The 19,840-nt window shown below is 37.3% G+C and overlaps 2 protein-coding genes across 6 annotated transcripts; one reads left to right on the forward strand and one right to left on the reverse strand.

The window, feature by feature from the left end:
• Nucleotides 1-3,112: 3,112 nt before the first annotated feature.
• On the reverse strand, nt 3,113-10,963 carry LOC124639588 (peptidoglycan-recognition protein LB-like). 4 transcript variants are annotated; one of them, XM_047177024.1, is made up of 5 exons: nt 10,771-10,963; nt 6,067-6,172; nt 5,501-5,765; nt 4,453-4,571; nt 3,113-4,122 (listed from the first exon to the last, which is right to left on the reverse strand). In XM_047177024.1, exons 2-5 carry the CDS (start codon nt 6,140-6,142, stop codon nt 3,854-3,856), a joined length of 729 nt encoding a protein of 242 aa, XP_047032980.1. In that variant the 5' UTR covers nt 6,143-6,172; nt 10,771-10,963; the 3' UTR covers nt 3,113-3,853. The 4 variants fall into 4 exon arrangements, with proteins under 4 accessions (XP_047032980.1, XP_047032979.1, XP_047032983.1 ...); XM_047177023.1 differs by having other exon boundaries at nt 6,067-6,177; XM_047177027.1 differs by having other exon boundaries at nt 5,501-5,735; nt 10,771-10,962.
• A 2,678-nt stretch (nt 10,964-13,641) lies between these two features.
• Nucleotides 13,642-16,599, forward strand: LOC124639426 (protein ALP1-like). Of its 2 annotated transcripts, none has more exons than XM_047176783.1 (2): nt 13,642-14,034; nt 15,705-16,599. In XM_047176783.1, the coding sequence occupies exons 1-2, from the start codon at nt 13,742-13,744 to the stop codon at nt 16,582-16,584; spliced, it is 1,173 nt and encodes a 390-aa protein (XP_047032739.1). In that variant the 5' UTR covers nt 13,642-13,741; the 3' UTR covers nt 16,585-16,599. The 2 variants fall into 2 exon arrangements, 1 of the variants encoding a protein (XP_047032739.1); XR_006985466.1 differs by lacking the exon at nt 13,642-14,034 and adding an exon at nt 14,601-15,267.
• Nucleotides 16,600-19,840: the final 3,241 nt, after the last annotated feature.

The following is a 19,840-nucleotide window of genomic DNA, read 5'->3' on the forward strand; positions in this document are numbered from 1 at the left end:
TTCTTTGAAATAAACGTTTTTATCCTTTTCTGTCATTTAATAATGAATCATTTTGTCTGCAAATGATTTACAATTGCAATATGATTGTAGAGCAAACTATCGTATAATAGACCAAAATCACCAAAATGGCAGACCAATCGCAAACCAATCGAATGTCGTTGGAATACGATTGGTCTTATATGTATTAGTAGCTGAATGCGCGATATGGTTAAAACTGCAATTGCGATTCAATTTTGACATTATTAACTTAGGAGAATCGGGCCCCTGATCACCGACACAATTTGTGCAATGTTTCATAGAGAAATATATAAATAGAAAACCTTTTCATAAATGAAATATGTAGATGAAGTAGATGGACCAACATTGTCGGACTGGGTAGGCCCCGTAAGAGATGGCGGGACGTCCTGGACGCCTACAACCCTGATTGGTGGCAAAACTCGTGAGATGTGTGGAAACAAAATGGGGAGGCCTTTGCCCAGCAGTGGGACAATAAACAGTAAAAAAGAAAAACGATTTACACTTGAACTTATTAGATCACACTGACACGTAGGGAATAGGTAAAAATCGCACAAGCACACTCACGTGCCTAAACGTGATAATTTTAGTTTATCTAGCTAGTAGGTCATTTAATCCGATAATCATTTAAGTAAATAAGCACTTATTTACATTTACTAATCGGTTTTATCGTAGTGATATAATTTTAATAGATCAGACCGTAGCTGAACCTAGACAGAAATGAAAATTTTGCTTTCAGTAGGACTGTAGGTCGGGGCTGCGGGATTGTTCGAAAGAGTTACCGCGGCCCTGGTACATAAAAGGCCGACGACGGAACACGACGGTTTTTAGTCAGTAAGAGTGTGACACTCCCTCACCGCTGCTAACCCAACGCGGGAAAAAAATGTAGGACTGTAGGTATAGATTTTAGTAGACTGGCATTGAGTCTAGCACGATATGTCACTTATTTCAGGTACATAAGCTTAAATTGGTAGAATCTACAATCATAAAGTATATGTATGTTCTATTACAAATCTATATATTTACTAGGTTGGCACGTGCATTTTTTATTGTTCTTCCCCTCATGCAGGAAAATAAAAACAATGTTATCAAATAGCTCGGCAATTGGATCTATGTATTCTTGTATTCGTAGCTATTAATTGGACGACACGCACGTAATATGTGCCATTTATTACCTAGATTTGTTGTTTATTTAATAGTATATGTACACAGTTACACACACAGAACACACACAAGAAAAAATGGGACAAATAGTATAAAGGCAGTCTAACCAAGTGGGTCAGATAGGCAGTCGCTCCTTGTAAAACACGGGTACTCAGCCTCATTCGGTTAGATTGGAAGTCGACCCCAACATAGTTGGGAAAAGGCTCGTGAGATGTTGAGTATAAAGGCACAACTCATTTCATAAGAAATCAAGATATAATCAATATATGATACCTTACAGACTTCAGTAACAATCATTTTCAGTTTCTGGAAGCAATGATTCAATGGCAGCGGCTTAAAATAACTGGGGGGGTATTACAAAAACTGCACTATTTTAAAGTGGGTGGCTTGCTGTACTTACGTAAGTACTTGCCAGTTCCAAAAAATATTTTTAGCAGATTTTTAGGACCTAAACCTATATGGTTGAAACGTTATTTATTATAAATCTTATAATTATCTAATCTAAACAAAACTTCCATGAGATATTTACAGAAATGTAATTCGCGCCTTTCAGTTTTTCACCTTCACTTATGTATCTTTTCTATGTTACCGGTTAAACCCGATTTCAGGACAATCTGTTTTGGCCTAGGCTATACTAGTTTACCCTAAGGTAGATATTTAGGATAAACTACTTTAGCTTGGGGCAAACTAATATGTAGTTCCTGAAATCGGGTTTGGCCATCTACATAGCTTTCATAAGTTTTTGGAAAATTCTATGATGAAACGAGACTTGTGAACTTTCATTCAAGTAAGAACTACATAGATATTATATCAAGGCAGGTCAGTAAAAAATTGTTGTCGTTCATTTATCGAGTTATCTGGGCACAACCGTCGGAATGTTAGCCTATTCTATGTTTGATATAGATTAAAATATGAGGACGTTGACTTTTAATCTATTTACCAGCTTATTTAAATAAGATATCGTGAATGAATTTTATTTATTTGGACTGTCAGTTCCTCCTTTCTTTGGTTTAACTAGTTCATGTTGTGGTAGGTACAACAAGATCAATCTTAAAAAGATAGCTATGGCGTATAGCAACAGCGAAGATAGCATAGGGAGCGGCGAAAATGTCGGCATTTCTAATCGTCACGTTGAAAGGCTATCTTGATCAAGTCTTAATTTCAGGGTGAATAAACGATTAAATGAAACCGGAAACAACTAGTAATATAATTATTAATTTGTTAGCCTTACTAAAGATTATCCACTAAAAACTAACTACGCTAAGTTACGCAATTTTTGTAATAATTGGTAAGATAACTATTAACTAAAAAGTTTAGGTACATAAAAAGGAAGAAAATATAGCACTTAAATAAATGTTGATGAATGAGTGTGACTTAGTATTCGGTACTAGAGTAAACAAAGTTTTGCTTATTGATACTAATTTAATAGTAAGTAGCTATAAATTAATAGTAGGGAGAGACCCAACAGTATTGTTTGTACTTGTAAACTTGAATGACGTACATTGCATGTATTGTTTATAATTTATAGGTTAATGCCCTTCACCTATTAGATAAAGGGACTATACACTACTAAGAACGTCATAGCGGATAAACTAGAAGTACCCAGACGTCTTTTTTTTAAGGAAAATTATCAAATGACCTCTCCAACTGGGCGCAGCGTGAGAAAGTGTCAGGTTCTTGCTGACTAAACCTACCATGTGCCTTCTTGAGCCTTTTATGTACCAGGACCTGGATAACCTATCGAATAATCCCACAGCCCCTGCAGGATACGGCCTAACCCTTGCTAAAAAATAGCTCTCATAAATATTTTTATCAGGTTTCTGAATGAAATGTGTAAAATCCCAGTTCTGAGGAACTTTCGCATATGAATGGAAATTACGTCAAGATAAGAGCCAAGTGGTCCCAAGAATAGATAACGAAAATAAAACATTTGTTTACCTAATTAATAAAGATTTATTTACAATCGTTTTGTTTTTTATTTACATTATACCTACTTTTAACATGCCTATGTAACTGAGTTACAGGAACTGATATAGGACGAATAAGCAATTATATATGATATTGAACTAAATAATTATGAATGCACACTTATACAATAATAAACATACTATTAATTAATACGCAGACTTACGTATCTACATACATAGGTATCGTATGTATAAAATATTTTATAGGAAGAGGTGATCTTCTTACTTAAACATATATTTACAACTTTAAAGAAAAGCAGAATAAAGTTTAAGAAAATTATAGTGCAGTACGCGCTACCTAAATAAGTATACGACAGAGGTGACATGAATTCCTCAGTACAGTTCTCTTCACACAATGAGGTAGAATAGGTTAGAACAAAAAAGACACGCATTGTAAATCTGTAAATCATCTGTAAAATAACTTACATCATAACAATACAATACCCTGAACAATACAGTGTGGTGCAGCATTTAAAACTATTATCCCACCATATTACTGTGGCATTTATCATTATGGCGTGGGTAAACGTGTACATTATTATACAGAGAGAGTATTAAATACTATTCCTAGACTGGGTATAGAAATATCGCTAACATTTATTGAATCTAAAATTTTTGAAAAACTAAATTATGTTTTTTCTTAATAAGAAATGGAAAGGTACTTAGGTATCCTAACAATATAATTGACCTAAAACTACAATCTTACATTAAACCGGCAAAGTACCGTTATTTCTAATAGCCTCTTTCACAAAGTCTGGTATCTCTTCAACGCTAAGTAGATCCAAATGCGAGTTAGGGAAGGGAGAGTAGTGGTCCCACGTTTTGATCTCGTTGAAGAGTGCGTCTCCAGGACACTCGGTGGCACGAACTTGGCGGTGACCAACGAGCTTGTAGTCAGGCTTGATGAAGCCAAGTTCTACCCCGGCAGCTATTAAGGCCATGGCTGTCTTCCTTTGCTCAGCTGGAGGGACTTCAACTGAAACAGAATGGGTTTTCCTTGAACATGTGTTTCAATGGTGGGTATAAACTGTTCAACTTCAGGCAAGAGATGGTATTTACTCGAAATATGGAGTGATGTGTTCATAAACTCTTTTGCTCAGTTTTAAAGACTTTTGTATGCTTCTGACTAGAATATGTTCCTACTTTTACTAGCAACAAAAGGGTACGCCAAGCATGCGTAAGAGTGTATTCGAAATTTGAATTTCAAAATAATGCAACAACGGGCAGGACTTCAAAATTAAAATGTTGCTCTCACTCCTGCGACAAATTTGTGAACACAAGTTCTCAACGATGTTAATAGACTTACATCTCCAATCTCCGATGAGACAGATGCCAATGCTGACGGTGTTGAAGTGCAGCGCGTGGGCTCCCAGCGTCTCCCACCCTCGGCCCTCGTATGCTGCACCATCACTCCCTACCGCGAAACTGGAGAGAAAATCAAATATGATGATATAGAATAGATCAACCGAACATTTTACATAACTGTCTCCCTATACATCCCCATGTGTAATTCCCCCGTAATATATAACATAAGGGAGTATTCCCTTATGTACTACTCCTATGTACTCCCTTATACTATAACTTCCCTAATATAATAATAACTTCTATTCTATTCCTAATGCACTTATATATTATACTTATATTCCTTATTTATATGTATACTATCCCTACGTATTTTCTTTTGTACTTCCTCTATGAACTGGCTTATGTGGTACCATAATTTGTTTTCCGTGTTTACTCCATTATCCAAAAAAGTCGTGGTGGCCTAGTGGACAAAGAACCAACCTCTCGAGTATGAGGGCGCGGGTTCGATTCCAGGTCAGGCAAGTACCAATGCAACTTTTCTAAGTTTGTATGTACTTTCTACGTATATCTTAGACACCAATGACTGTGTTTCGGATGGCACGTTAAACTGTAGTTCCCGGCTGTCATTAAACATCCTTGGCAGTCGTTACGGGTAGTCAGAAGCCAGAAAGTCTGACACCAGTCTAACCAAGGGGTATCGGGTTGCCCGGGTAACTGGGTTGAGGAGGTCAGATAGGCAGTCGCTTCTTGTAAAGCATTGGTACTCAGCTGAATCCGGTTAGACTGGAAGCCGACCCCAACATAGTTTAGGAAATGGCTCGGAGGAGGAGGACTCCATTATCCACTCTCATTATATAAGTACTATCCCTATGTACGCCCAAATATACTGTCCTTGTAAACTCCCTTACGTACCTACTCTTGTTATATGCTACCTTTGTTAGGAATTCCCTTTAGGGAGCCCCTCATGCACTCTAAAAAATAATGGGAACAAATTTTACTAACTAACAAACTCTCATCTATAAATACTGCAACTATAGAAAATCCCTCACCTGTATCCTATATCCCACCATCCCCGATCGTCGATATGGAAGTTCTGCATACTCCTCATAGCTGCACAGCACTGTTCCTTATCATAGCAGGCTGCTGGTATGTACGAGTGGTGGATCACCACGAAAGGTACCGGTGTCTGTAGGGGCGTCTTCTTCACTGGGGGCCTAGCTTGCCATTGCTCGCGGGTCACGAAGGGAAAATTGTATGAGTGGACTTCGTTTTCTAGCGATTGATCTGGAAGTTGAAGATGGAAGTTGTATTTGACTATGAAATTAAAGGATTTTGGTAATGACAAAAAGATGTAGGTACGCAGCTGTAAACAGATTTCAGCACTGATTGTACAATCGCCGGGGAAACAATTGTGATTTATGAAAGATTTAAAGTGAATTACTTATCACACAAAATCAATATAAAAATTCAGAACATATCCAAAAAGATATTACAACACAATAATGGTCACTAACATATGTTCAGGTCCACGATGGTATTGTGAAAGTTGCACTCTGTGTTTTTTGCCATAATACAATATTTTATAAAGAAAAAATAAACAAAAATGTCCTCTCACCTTTACTAAAAGCACTCGGCATGGCTAACACACTAGCGCACGCGCAAATCAGCAGAAACACACGGAGCATCATCATTCACTGGTCACTGCAGCCATGAGGCACGGTCTATACTGAAACGAAATAAACTCTCAGCTCTAAAGATTACACTATCATATGTTATTATGTTTATATGCCTATGTAGGTACGTTTTTTGTTTATATTTTGCGCAAATCGATATAATGTTTGTGTTCGTATCTATCGCTGGGATTATTCGATATGATAATATGAAAAAGGATCGAAAGTTTGTGAATGAAATTAAGTACCTGCCTGTAATGTTACCTCATTTCTGATGATGAAATAAACTTAATTGAAGAAGCAATATTAAATATTAATAGACAAATTTTGTCTCATTGTTTCCTAGTTCTTAAGAGTTTGTCATCTACACACATCATCATAAGTAGGTAATCTGTAGGTACTTCTATAGAAAGTTCTATGCTCTTTCGATTAAGAATTACATAACAATCAGCTAAGATATTTGAACTAATTTTATTTTACTGTTAAATAAATCTAAAGTTTAATAAGTGTCGCAGATATTATCTAGAATTTTGGAATTTCAATTCGACCGGCCTAGTTGTTTTGAAAAAAAAAAAACAATTCCGCTAATCGTATCATTATTCTAAATTGTTCACAGAACAATAATACATAATATTTCCTCACATATGAAACACGTGGACCTTGTAATTAAAATTAATGAGTACCGCGCATGCGTTGTGACTTCTTGTCACATACTACGTCAGTGTGACGTTGGAACAATTATCTATAGACACGTAATTATCTCTCGTCAAGTTTAACCCGTATCTTCCCAAGTCCTCAAAACTCATCTGATTGAAGCGAAACTTTCAGAATCATTTGTTAGTAGCCTAATTATCGATAATATGCAACAAAAAAAAAATTTCGATTTCCGGTATTTCAGTTACAGTACCGATCCAAAAATGGAACAGTAGGAGAATATGCCACTGTATTTTATTGTTGGTATTGTGTGCTTTTTAGGAAGATTGCTGTAAATAATGAAAGATATTTATGAATAATCTTATTTATTTTTAGTATATAATTTTAGTATTTTTAGTATTTTATATAACATTTAGTATAACATTTAGTATTACAATTTTATTTCGTATGAAACGCAGGAGAACACTTTTGGTGTAGGGCGACGTTGCATTTGCCACATTTCATTGTCGTGTTTTTATGACATAAACCACAACGGTTTTGTTTATCACTTTTGATAATATGGTGTGCCTTTCCATCTAACCTAATATCAACTGGAACTCGTTTTATGATTGCTAGAGATGATCTTGGAATAGGCTTCTTTACTGAAGAAGAATTTTCAGGAAAAGTCTGAAGATATGTTGTTACAACATGTCTTGTAAATGACAAATAGTCATGCTGATTGTTTTGTGAAGCTGGCGATAATTTATATAACTGAAAAGCATTATTCATACATACATTTATAGGAAACATAAGTAGCTGCCAGTACCACCTCTTCAGGCGTATAGAAATACGATAGCATCCCACATTTTGATCCAAACGGTCGACACCGCCCATATATTTGTTATAGTTGACGATGCAGCGAGGTTGGTCGACGTCTTTCTTCTGCTTGTCACAGTAACGTTTTACCTTAGCTAAAGGCTCCACACCACATTCGGTTGAGGCAACGGTAACAATATTGTTGTCATTGTAACGTACGAGGGTGATGTTCGTCAGAGTATCTGTACACTGGTCAAAAGACCCTCTGCTCATTTTCTTCATATCTTTCGCTTCTTTCAAGGGTGCCTTTTCTACCCTATTTGCCCTAACCGTTCCCGTCGCATCGTGTCCTAATGTTTTTATTTCATCCAACAAGGGTAAAGATGTAAAATAGTTGTCCATATAAAAGCTGTAAGTACCGGGCGGCAATTTGGATATGAGGTCTAAAACAACAGAAGCACCTACACCAAGTTCTGGGTGGGTATTTCCTGTGCTTGCCCCTTGATAAAGCTCTCCATATATCAAATATCCAAGACGAGTACATATAGACCAATTCTTATAACCGAACCGAATGGGTTTACCATGAATATGTTGCTTCGTCCCATGTTTCCCGAAATATGGAATCATGGATTCATCAATGCTTAGATTCCTGTCACCGGGATAATATTTTACCCATCTCTTATTGAGTAGATTCCAGAGAGGACGAACCTTCGCGAACTTGTCCTGTGGAGCTAAGTTATTATTATCGGCGACGTGAAAGAATCGTAATAGTTCTTCAAATCTGTTCCTAGGCATAGCAGCTGCCACACCTTGAAAATTACAATCAACACTTTGCTCCCAGTACATACGATATCTAGCAACACTGTTGTAACCAGACAGCAAGAGAATCCCTATAAATCGTTTTATTTCCTCAGTTGTAACTTTGAAATTGTGGTAACCTTTTTGAATAGCATTTTTTTCGGTTTCAGAGCGAATCAATTCAAAAACGTCTTCGTCAAAAAAAAGTTCAAAAAAGTGAACAGGAGTATCTAGGTGTTCTAAGAAATGTGGTGGCTCTGATGTTTTCTCTGTCTTCACTGGAATATCTACTTTCCTCCACTTTCGGGTAGCTGGACATTTTTTTTTCTTTGCCGGTGGTTGTACTGATAAGTCGCCGTGTGTATTATTATCTATAGAAACTTCATTTGATACGCTTTCTATAATATCTAAATTAGACTGTGAAGATACAGTAGCCCTAAACTCAGCCTGTGCTAAGAGCTGCTGCCTGGACAGGTGATTTATGTTCGAAGACTCCTCATCTCCACTGTCTTCATCACTTTTGTCGTAATTATCTGGGGGTGTTATGTAAATATCTGCTGACAATACGTCATCGTTGTCTTCAAGATGCGATATTATGTCATTTACCGACAATCTAAAACAAAATAAACGCAAAATTCAAAAATAACAATTATGTCACTACATAAAATGTTCCATATCCATATTATCCTACTGATCCATTATTGGATCGGTACGTATAAAAGTAAAAAATAAATGTAAATAAGCTAAATGTGCATTTCACTGTCTTGCAATATGATAACTCAACTCCTAGCCGATATAAATACGATACAATAATTATAAATTATCTAAAAAAAAAACAAGAAATACTTACATTCGGCGATGAGACATTTTTTCACAATTTCCAAAAAATTCAGTGCGTAACAAAACACAAATTTCGCGGCCCACCGAGGATCTGACAAGTGAATATGGCGGCAAGAACTGTCAGTGCTGCCACCATAGACAAAAAAAATGGCTGCGTTCACGAAATTTTAGTAAAAAAAATATTAAACTAACCGATCCAATAATGGATCACTGGGATGATACGGGTGTGATTACAGTAGAGGTCAATATCACCGGTGATTTATTTTAATTGTTAGCTATAAGTTATTTCCAATATTTTTACATAATAATAATTAGCAGCCTTACTAATGATCGTTTGGTTAGGCTACTCTCTCTCTGAAAGGCAAAAGACCTTTGCCCACATCTAACTACCCCGTTGGTCTAATTCGATACCTGGGTTCGGACGTAATTGCTTTGTGAATTGTCCAATACGTTGACGATACAGTCTGGAATTTCTAAGTTCATTCTTACATCCTCTTTGAGAAGACTTTCCATACACCAATAGACCCAAAAATAAATATGTAGGAAATGTTTTCAGTTGCTGTTTTTAGGTGAAACATTTTATGCCTGCAAGGTGCCTCTAATGAAATTAGTTAAAAAGACGAATGCCTAGTTTTAAATCAAGTACCTACTTTAATAAATGAGTTTGAATTTTCAAAAACATAATATATAACGGGTGAAAGGACATTATAGGTACTCTACAGGATACCAAAAGGTACTATGTTCAATTGAACCTTCGTGTAAGGAATCAATGGCGGTTATTTATATAGGTACCTATGTGGTGACGAGGATATGCTTAGTCCATAGGAATTTGTTTATGTAACATTTAAAACTATAGGTACTGACAGTTGTCAACGTACATGATTCAATGTAATTTCAATTACAGAATTGCGATGAATTGATTTATTCATGTTGTATGAGATTTTTATGTTTATTTCAGTTTCCAAGAAAAGCGTTATGAATAGATTTCCTCATCCACGAAACACGGAAAAGGTAAATTATATTATGTATAGCAAGAGTCAATCGCAGCCTCAAATAGAGCACTGCATGTATGAGGATAACCCTTTAGTCGGAATGGATCGATTTGCATGAAATTGGTATAACCTACCTGCCTGTGCATAGTGTGCGTATGTGTCTATTGTGTGATAATCAACTGACTTCTACCCATCGAATATTTATGGGCATGGTACAGAGTCAGCCCGCCAGGGCTGCGGGATTGTTCGAAAGAGTAATAAAAGGCCTACGGTGCAACATGATGTATTTTCAGTCAGTAAAAGCCTGACACTCCCTCTTCGCTGCTAACCCACAGCGGGATCATTTGATGATTTTTGCCATCAATAAAAAAAGTACAGAGTCCGACCTATAGTCAGAAATCATTTTGTTTTCCCAGTATTTAAAAAAAAAACCATGAGTAGATTTAAAAGAATCATATTCCTAAAAACTACAATTTGTTTCATATCACTCCTAACCTCCCAATCTTGATGTAAACTTGTCAATAATCATCACCGAATGTCAATTAAAAATAATAAACAACATTGACTCACCTGTTCATCTAATTAATACGTAACACAAACACCAGATTCAGGCAAGATATACCTACAACTTAATCGTTGACCACAAATTATCCTACAAACGTAGTTTTTCCTATAACAACACTAGTTTCCCATAATAAGGTTCACGTTTTAGTACGTCTGTATCACAATGTTGGTTCGTATAAATGTATAATTCACCCTACAACGTGTTTTATATAGACTTCCTCGGCAAGGTGATTCCCCTCGCTTGAGAAATAGCGGTCAAGAGCACCGCGGGTTCCGCGCTTTTTGGAACTAACTATTCTAGTTTAGGAATTTGAATAGTAGAAATGGTAGCGTTTTTATGTGAATTATGCGAAGAATTGTGATTTGTGATATGGTTTTATGAGCTGTTGTTAAAAAATGTGTGAAATATGTGAATGACAGTACCTAACATTAGTATTTCTGTATGCTAAAGTGGTAATTTGTATGTTTTTACGTATGTTGTGGTGTTATTAATGTAACTTATTATACACAAATGATTACATTATGTTTTTAAAAGTTATAAGGTAAGGATATTGATCGATTTTTGGATTCATCATTATGACATAGGTATTTGCACGCGCAAAATCGGGTCAGTAGATCTAGAGTTTACAGCGTCACAAACATTCACACTTTGCCTAACTCTTTATAAGTCTTGAATACCTATTTAAATTACATGTTGACTGAGACTGAGAAAAACCTTAGAAAACATGCATTTCTATTCAACAAATATCATCAGGAGGTTTCTCTCTATGGAGCCCTGACTGCCGATATCTTGGACCATGTGCCCAATACCGGCAGGACACGATGTTTATATTAAAAAAATGACATTATATGATTTAATCATATGATTTAATAAATCAGTAGGTACGCAAATAAACAGCGAATATACTAATTACATTAAGTCCTACTTAATGACGGATTTCTAAATCAAAACAAATTAACGATAACATCAGTAGGTAGACACTTGCAGCAAAAACTGATCCTAAAACGTAAATAAATATAAGTTAACGTTGATACTGTACCTGCAAATTAAAATTTAATAACTTTGCCTGTATACAAAGATTGGTAGGTAGACGTACACTAAGCAGAGATTTTTGGAGTATATATATCAAATTAGACTTAAGATGGCATTACCTAGAACTAGATTAGAAGTCGTATCTTGCGTTTGAGGTTAGGTTTCAAAGAGAAGCCAGCACAATTGGAAACCATGAACGGTCTAGAAGTCAGCACAGCAGTCGTAGTTACAATTCCATGGGAGAGGCCGACCGATAGGTTCTTAAACCTGCTAACTCTACTTATAACAAAAGAAGATCGCGGAAAACTTATATCTACGAATTTATTTCTCATCATCAACAGCCCTTTTATCGTCCTACTGCTGGGCATAGGCCTCCTCCCACATCCCACACATCGGAAGATTAGGGTTTGATTAATTGTTAATCACCACGCTGACTCAATGGAGGTTGATGATTAGGTACAGATGATTAGGTTCAGGTATCCTTGGAATGTTTTTATTTAACCAGTCATTGGTGATCAAGATATACCTCTACTTAGGGTCCGTTCAGACAGACCGGCTCGGAGAGGAGAGCAAATTCTTAACACGCTGAATATCGAGTAATTTGTATTTGTGGTAAGGTTTATTTTTGCATGTGCACTGCTTTTGACATTAAGAATGCTCGAAGGTACTTGATGTGAAATAATAAGAGCCAACCGGCTCCGATCGCGCACTTTTTCTTGGTCACGCAGCCGATCGGAGCCGACTTCAGTCTGTGTGAAAAGAAAAAAGCGCGCCGATGCTCTCTGAGCCGGTCTGTCTGAACGAACCCTTAGATAGACCTGGAATCGAACCCACACTCTTAAGACATTGGAGATGTAGGTACCCACTAGGCTCCAAAAAAAGTACATAGGTAGAAGAAAAACATTTTGTTTTGTGAATGTTATGTGACCTTGTATTGTTAACTCAAATGCAGACTTATCAAAACATAATCAAAAAACAGGGAAAAACAAATGAATGTTGACATTCCGGATTTCGGGGGTATTTCTTGGAAAATGTTTTTTTACTGTGATTTATACCATACGTCATTAATTATGATTCGCTAAATGATTGTTGTAGTAGGTAATGACCGACTTGATAAGACTTTTATAAGTGGCCGGGAAAGTAAAAACCTTTCGAGGGAGTCACTCAACACATATTTCCCACGTGTGTCATGTCAAAAATATGTTGGTTACTCATAAGTTAAGTCAAAACTATTATTTTGTAAGTGTTTTGTATAGGTAATGTTAGTGTGGTTTGATAAGTATTTTATACATTCAGTTTCATGTAAAGCTTGCATAGGTAGGTATGATGGTGATTTCCTTTCTCCAAGTTTCCTTTGCTGAGAAGAATAATACTTACTACTACTTCACAGCTAGGCCGGTAGACTCCAAAACGATTTTATTACAATGTCAAATGGACTACGGATCCCCAAAATGGGTTAGAGCTATAATATCTATACACTATATAGTCATCTAATTTTATTCTCGTCCTTTACAAAAAATGTCTGAAAGGTTCGATGTCCTGAATCATCCATCAAATAGTTTTCTTCAACACTTGGACTTGAGTTGCCCTTGATACGTTACTACAGGACATTACACAACATTCAAGTGGTATTATTTAATGAATGACTCACGTCCGTCTATTAATTAATTATTATTATCAAATTGTGATAAGAAAGGGTAATGTAATTAATATATGCGAATGTTTGTAGATCTAAAAGATTAGGGTATTCCCTGAACGCCTTGAACGTTGAGCTTGACCGGTTAAGGTCTCTGCACACAGCGGGCGCGGCGGGACGGGACGGGACGGGACGGGACGGCGACGCGGCGCTGGCGCGGCGGCATCGGTCACACTGCGGGCGCGATCACGTCCCGTCCCGCCGCGCTCACGCCGACCGTATCGCGACGCTATTCATTTATCAAAAAGATGTTGAGCGATTCAGACGTGGAAACGCTCTTGCTTTTATTTGCGCTAGCTAAGAAAAAACAACGGAAACGGAAATGGGTGCATGAAATAAATCAAAACCGTCGTAATTATGGGGAGTATCACAGACTATGCCGCGAAATTTTATCCCACGAAGATAAGTTTTACGCCTACTTCAAAATGACGCAAGAGTGTTTTGAAGAATTGCATAGTATTTTATGTGATAAGATTAGTAAACTAGACACAAATTGGAGGAGATCAATCAGTTCAAGAGAAAGGCTGGCCATTTGTTTGAGGTAGGTAACCCTTTTTATTTATATTATCAACACTTGTTAACATTTTTGAGCATAAAACCAATTTAAATATATCCAGGGTAATAAAAATTATCAACATTTTTTATAATCACAATTATAGCTTAATGAAAGTAACCTAACTAAATTTTTCAATTTTCATTATTGATTCATATTTTGAAAATTATAATTTATAGAATTATTTTTTTAACCAGAAAACTAAATATTGCAAATCTATATACCTACTTCAGATCACAAACAGCTTATATAAAGTATATAACTAAATCACTTACTACTTAACACCAGTCTTCATTATTTATTTCTTTATGACTTTTAACATAAAATATGAATTTTAATTAACAACAGTCTCCAAATCACAGTCTTTTCAATTTCTAAGTTTAATTAACTTTTATATAATTTAATAATACTTTTATATAATTTAATTGTATAGTATAATATAAATACATCATTATTTATTATATTATATATTTATAATGAACAGTATAAATAATCAATAACAAAAAGCTATTTTTTTTAAATAATGATGTATTTATATTATACTATACCTACTAAATTACTCACAGCTTTTAATCACAGAGAGCATATAGTGGCAATGTACCTAAGCTAATTTTTGATATAATATCCATACTTTGATAAATTCTAATAATGAATTTGACTTATTAAATTCCAAATGATGACTAACTTTTCAATATCTCCTTATCAAATCAACATCACTCACTCATAAAAATTCGAATATAAAATTTTCTTCTCCCACATTGGCATTATTGTCTCCAGATAAATTAATTGGTTGAGGAGCTGGCGATTCCTGGTTTGTGTTGTTAACAGAACTTGTATTAGAGTAAGCTGGTGATGCTATTGATATACTCGTGTGGAGTGGATCATATGATGTAGAATCGAGCAGTCGGAGTTCGATATTTGAAAACAATTTGGCCATTTCCAGTTTAACAATGGCTTGTTCTCTGGGCGGAAATTTCTTGAATGTATCGGCATAGCTAAGGAATAAATTGTCAGTTACGTCGAGTTCCTTCTTATTTTTATTAGAATTTAGAAATTGTATCACTCTCCCTACATCATCATCACTTCCTGGATGTCCTCTTGATCGTTTAGCTTTTCCAGATGAAATGCTTGATGGTGGCGGGGGTGCCTGTGATGATGACGCGGTGGCTTGCGATGTTGATGAGGTAGCTTGCTGGCTGGGCTGGGAAATCTGCGATGGAGGTGAGGGGACCGGTGATTGGAAAGTTATACTATCGTATCCAGCATTATGACCAGGTGGTTGACTTTGAGGCGAAGATGGTGATGTTGGTGCTATTTCAGCAGGAACGTTTGAATGGGATTCTCGAGGCGCATTGAAATGGTCCAAGAATGCCAGTTGTGATGCCCATGTGTAATATACGTTTCTACGACTAGAACCAGTTGTTCCTTTGAGCTGTTTTTTATATTTAGTATAGCCGTCTCTGATCGTCTTCCATTTGTGTTTTACTGCTTCACCTGCGGTAATGATAAAATTTACAAGAATATAATAAAATCAAACTTTAAAATAAATAATTCAAAATAAAGAATTGTACTATTTTATTTAATGAATATATTTGTATTGCATTGTATTATTACATAACAAATTATTCCTCATAAATAACCTTATTTCTTTGTTTAAGGTACTTAACAACCGGTGATTCTTATCAAACAATTGCATTTTCTTTTCGGGTTGGACATAGTACAGTCAGCAATATTGTGAAGAATGTCTGCGTAGAAATATGGATTTTATTGCAACCAACGTATATGCCAGCACCTTCAGAGGAAACATGGAGGCAATCAGAATTTGGATACAGAGAATTATGGAATTTTCCCAACTGCGTGGGCAGTATAGATGGGAAGCACATTGCTATTAAATGTCCTCCAAATAGTGGAACACATTACTACTGCTACAAAAATTACTTCTCTATCGTTTTGTTAGCAATCGTAGATCCATTTTATAAATTTATCATTGTGGATATTGGTAGCTATGGTCGACTGAGTGATAGCGGAATATTCGAAAACTCAAATTTCTATCAAGCGTACTTAAACGGAAAATTACTACTACCGCCAAAACCTCTTCCAGGAGGTGAAGATCCCACACCACATGTTTTGATAGGAGATGAGGGGTTTGCTTTGAAAGAATATCTTATGCGACCTTTTCCTAGAGCAGCCGTTGTACATGACAACAGAAAAAAAACTTTTAACTATAGACTTTGTCGAGCTAGACGAGTCGTTGAGAACAGTTTTGGAATTTTGGCACAGAAGTTCAGAATTTTCAATAGACCCATAGAAACCAATGTTGAAACCGCAATACATATCGTAAAAGCCGCCTGTTGCTTACATAATTTCATCAGAGTGAAAGGAGAAACATTTTTTATTGATCTAAAGGAAATACAGAGTGATCCAAGGGCATTCACTCCAGTAAGACCCACAAATCAAAGATCTCCAAACGCAGCTTTCGATGTGAGGGAAAAGTTTGTCACCTATTTTAATAATAATAGAATAAATGTAATAGAATAAATATAAAAACTGTCACTTACCGCTTTGATTCATCTCTCTTCCTATAGATTCCCAAAGTTCATTTTTAAGAACAGTGTTTTTATACTGCCTATGGCCCAAATCATACAAACATACGTGAGCACGAACACATTCGACTAATTTTTCGACATTCATTTTTGTAAAATGATACCGTACCGTGTGCTCACGCCCCCCCCGGCAGTGTGACTACTACTGAATAGGACTGTGTATTAAATTTAATAAAAATGCTTCGTGAAAATGATATAAGTGTTATAGGGTAAAACCGGGATAGTTGCCCCACTTTTTGAAAAGGCTCTCTAATTTTCAAACTGTACGTGATCCATGAAGAATTTCCATAAATATTAAAAGTTTGATCTTTTTACCAAAAATACGACTTGTTTTTGTTGATTTAACAATAACAGATTCTGCAATTGAGTTTTTGCAAACCCATTTTTTTGAGGATAAATGCCTACCTATATGGATAGATGCCTCACTTTGAAAATGCTGGGGAGGATAGATGCCTGTGATGTTGGATAGGCGCCCTTTAGATTGAAATAAGTAAAGTAGATAGTTTTGTTATGTCTTTTATTTGTACTATTTAGGTAATTGTTATAATGGTATCCTTAATCATTTGTTTATGAAACAAAATAAAACAAAATTTTAATATGCACAAGCAGATAAGCAAGGTTACATTACATTAAATAATAATTTTAAGCATATGCTATCATAATACGTATAGGTTATGGGGATAGATGCCCCTAAGGGCGGGCACCTATACCGCGAAAAATTGGGGTGACTATCCTTTTTGCTATGGATAGATGCCCTTTTATTTTTTGACTTAACTAAATACAAAAGGCCCATTATTGATAAGTAGATATAAAGTTAATCAACCAATATATACATATAAAAAAATAGAAGATAATTAATTACTATGTAAAAAAGATCATCATCATCATCTCAGCCATAGGACGTCCACTGCTGAACATAGGCCTCCCCCTTAGATCTCCACAGATACCTGTTGGAGGCGACCTGCATCCAGCGTCTTCCGGCAACCTTTATAACCACCTTTTTACACCTTGTTGGTGGACAGACGACCTTATACGACCGAAAAAAGATACGTATCAGTAAATACTTGGTTTACGTTTGAAACTTTGAAGCACTCGTCGTGTCGGAGATAATCGCACGCACGAGCGAAACACGTCAATCCCGCGGGATGGTCTGTGGGGCACTCAGAGCAGGAGGCAACGCGTTCTATTTTTAGACTATTATCACTGTGTTGCGATTTTGCAATGTAATTTTTCAGAAAATGGGGCATCTATCCTGCTGCGGCATCTATCCCGGTTTTACCCTATTCCGCAAGCTTATTTGACAGACAGAGAAAAATTAATAAAAAAAAACAAAACACTGACACAACAAGGTTCCCACTTGAAAGGTTTTAATGTTTGTGCCGGAAAAAAGGTTTAACGTTCTGAGTATCGCGAACAACTACATACGTAAACCAAAACGCGTCCAGAGGGCGCTGCGCTCGCGTCCCGCCGCGCCAGTCCCCGCCGCTTCTGACACACTGTGGGCGCGATCACGTCGCATTCCCGCTGTGTGCAGAGACCTTAAGGTCTCTGCACACAGCGGGCGCGGCGCGACGGGACGCGGCGTGGCGGGGCGGCGACGCGGCGCTGGCGCGACGGGATCGGTCACACTGCGGGCGCGATCACGTCCCGCCCCGCCTGTATTCGTGTGCGTTGTATACGTGACTTGTATTCCCGCTCGGCGCGACGGCGGCGTGGCGCGACAGTTACCGTCGCGCCGAGCGGGACGGCTCTGTGTGACGTCGTCCGTAATATCTAGTACATTACAACTGCTCAGCGTCGCGTCGCCGTCCCGTCCCGTCGCGCCCCGCCCGCTGTGTGCAGCGACCATTACTAGATTTTAGTTTTTTTCTGTATCTATTGATGTGTATCTGGTCAGAGATTGGTGTTCCAGAAGAAAGATTTAATCAATAAAGACAGGATGTTTTTTAGAACGGTACGTATTTGTGAGTACCTATTTTGACCGTAAGTATATGTAGTTTGGCATTCGGCCAGTATAAAACAGTTATTTCTCAAAAAGTTGAGGCGATTGTTTTTCTACTTGTCTCTATTTCAGGTTTTATCATTTTTTACAATAAGATAGAACCTATATTCAATACTGCTTTGTTTGTTTGTTTCAATTCAGTCCGATTTAAAAAGTTATTTCAGTGTCAGATAGCCCATTTATCGAGGAAAGCTATAGGCATTTTTTATGCGGGTTCATGTAGAGAAGCTATAGTAAATAGGTAATGTGCTGGGTAGTTCTTTTTAACTCCTAAATAGTGGGATTTGGTTGTTTGTAAAGGTACCTATATGTTACAAAATGCAATGGATTCGTGTATGGTGGCCTGTGGACAGGTTCATGTATTTCACATAGGTTCATATAGTTCATTATTCTATTGGTTGATCCACAAACTCTCTAAGCAAACCTGTATTATAAAACAAATACTAAATACTGTATATTAAAAAATACACAAAGCTTTCACTCCATGAAAAAAATATTCAATTGCATACAATTAGCTTGATATTTGACATCATTTTACTGAAAAGATTAGCCTAACAATAACTTGTACTGAATTTATATAAATAGAACTGAAATACTCACATCAGTCATTGCAATAAATTGCAGGAAACGTTTTAGACTATTACATATTATGGTTAATGATGATAATGTTCGTGTGATGCGTTTCTGTGTCATTTTAATACGTCAGTGCAGTGTGCAAGTGCGGACAGCCCCGAGGACACGGTGGACCACACAGTCCAGGAGTGCCCTGCGTGGCAGGGGCACCGCCGGGTCCTCGTCGAGGCTTTGGGCGGTGGCGACCTCTCGCGTCCGGCCCTGGTTCAGGCCATGGAATGGGATGCCGTCGCCTCCTTTTGCGAAGCGGTCATGCTCGAGAAGGAGGAGGCGGAACGCCAGAGAGTACGCACCTCTCATCCCGGCCGCCGCGCTGGACAAGGTAGACACCATGGGCGCCGGGCGTCGCGTGATGACTCCCGGCCACTCGTCCCTCTGTCTGCTTAGACGACAGAACCGTATCGACGGCGCGCGTTGTTTCACGCGCTCCTCAAAGAGATGTCAGCAACCCCAGCGGGGCCCAGCAGGGCCAAGGCCTGCCGGGGCTGCGGGTTGTTCGAAAGAGATACCGCGGCCCTGGTACATAAACAGCCTATGACGGAACCAACGGTTTTTA

The sequence above is a fragment of the Helicoverpa zea genome, chromosome 19 (assembly GCF_022581195.2).
Source record: "Helicoverpa zea isolate HzStark_Cry1AcR chromosome 19, ilHelZeax1.1, whole genome shotgun sequence".
In the NCBI taxonomy this organism is placed as follows: domain Eukaryota; kingdom Metazoa; phylum Arthropoda; class Insecta; order Lepidoptera; family Noctuidae; genus Helicoverpa; species Helicoverpa zea.

Excerpts from the sequence above, each read along its gene's own strand:
- LOC124639588 (XM_047177024.1), bottom strand. The coding sequence starts at position 6,142 with ATGATGATGCTCCGTGTGTTTCTGCTGATTTGCGCGTGCGCTAGTGTG. Across the intron at positions 4,572-5,500 it reads TGGTGGGATATAGGATACAG|TTTCGCGGTAGGGAGTGATG; the intron begins GTGAGGGATTTT and ends TTTTCTCTCCAG. Across the intron at positions 4,123-4,452 it reads TCTCATCGGAGATTGGAGAT|TTGAAGTCCCTCCAGCTGAG; the intron begins GTAAGTCTATTA and ends ATTCTGTTTCAG.
- LOC124639426 (XM_047176783.1), top strand. The coding sequence starts at position 13,742 with ATGTTGAGCGATTCAGACGTGGAAACGCTCTTGCTTTTATTTGCGCTA. Across the intron at positions 14,035-15,704 it reads AGGCTGGCCATTTGTTTGAG|GTACTTAACAACCGGTGATT; the intron begins GTAGGTAACCCT and ends TCTTTGTTTAAG.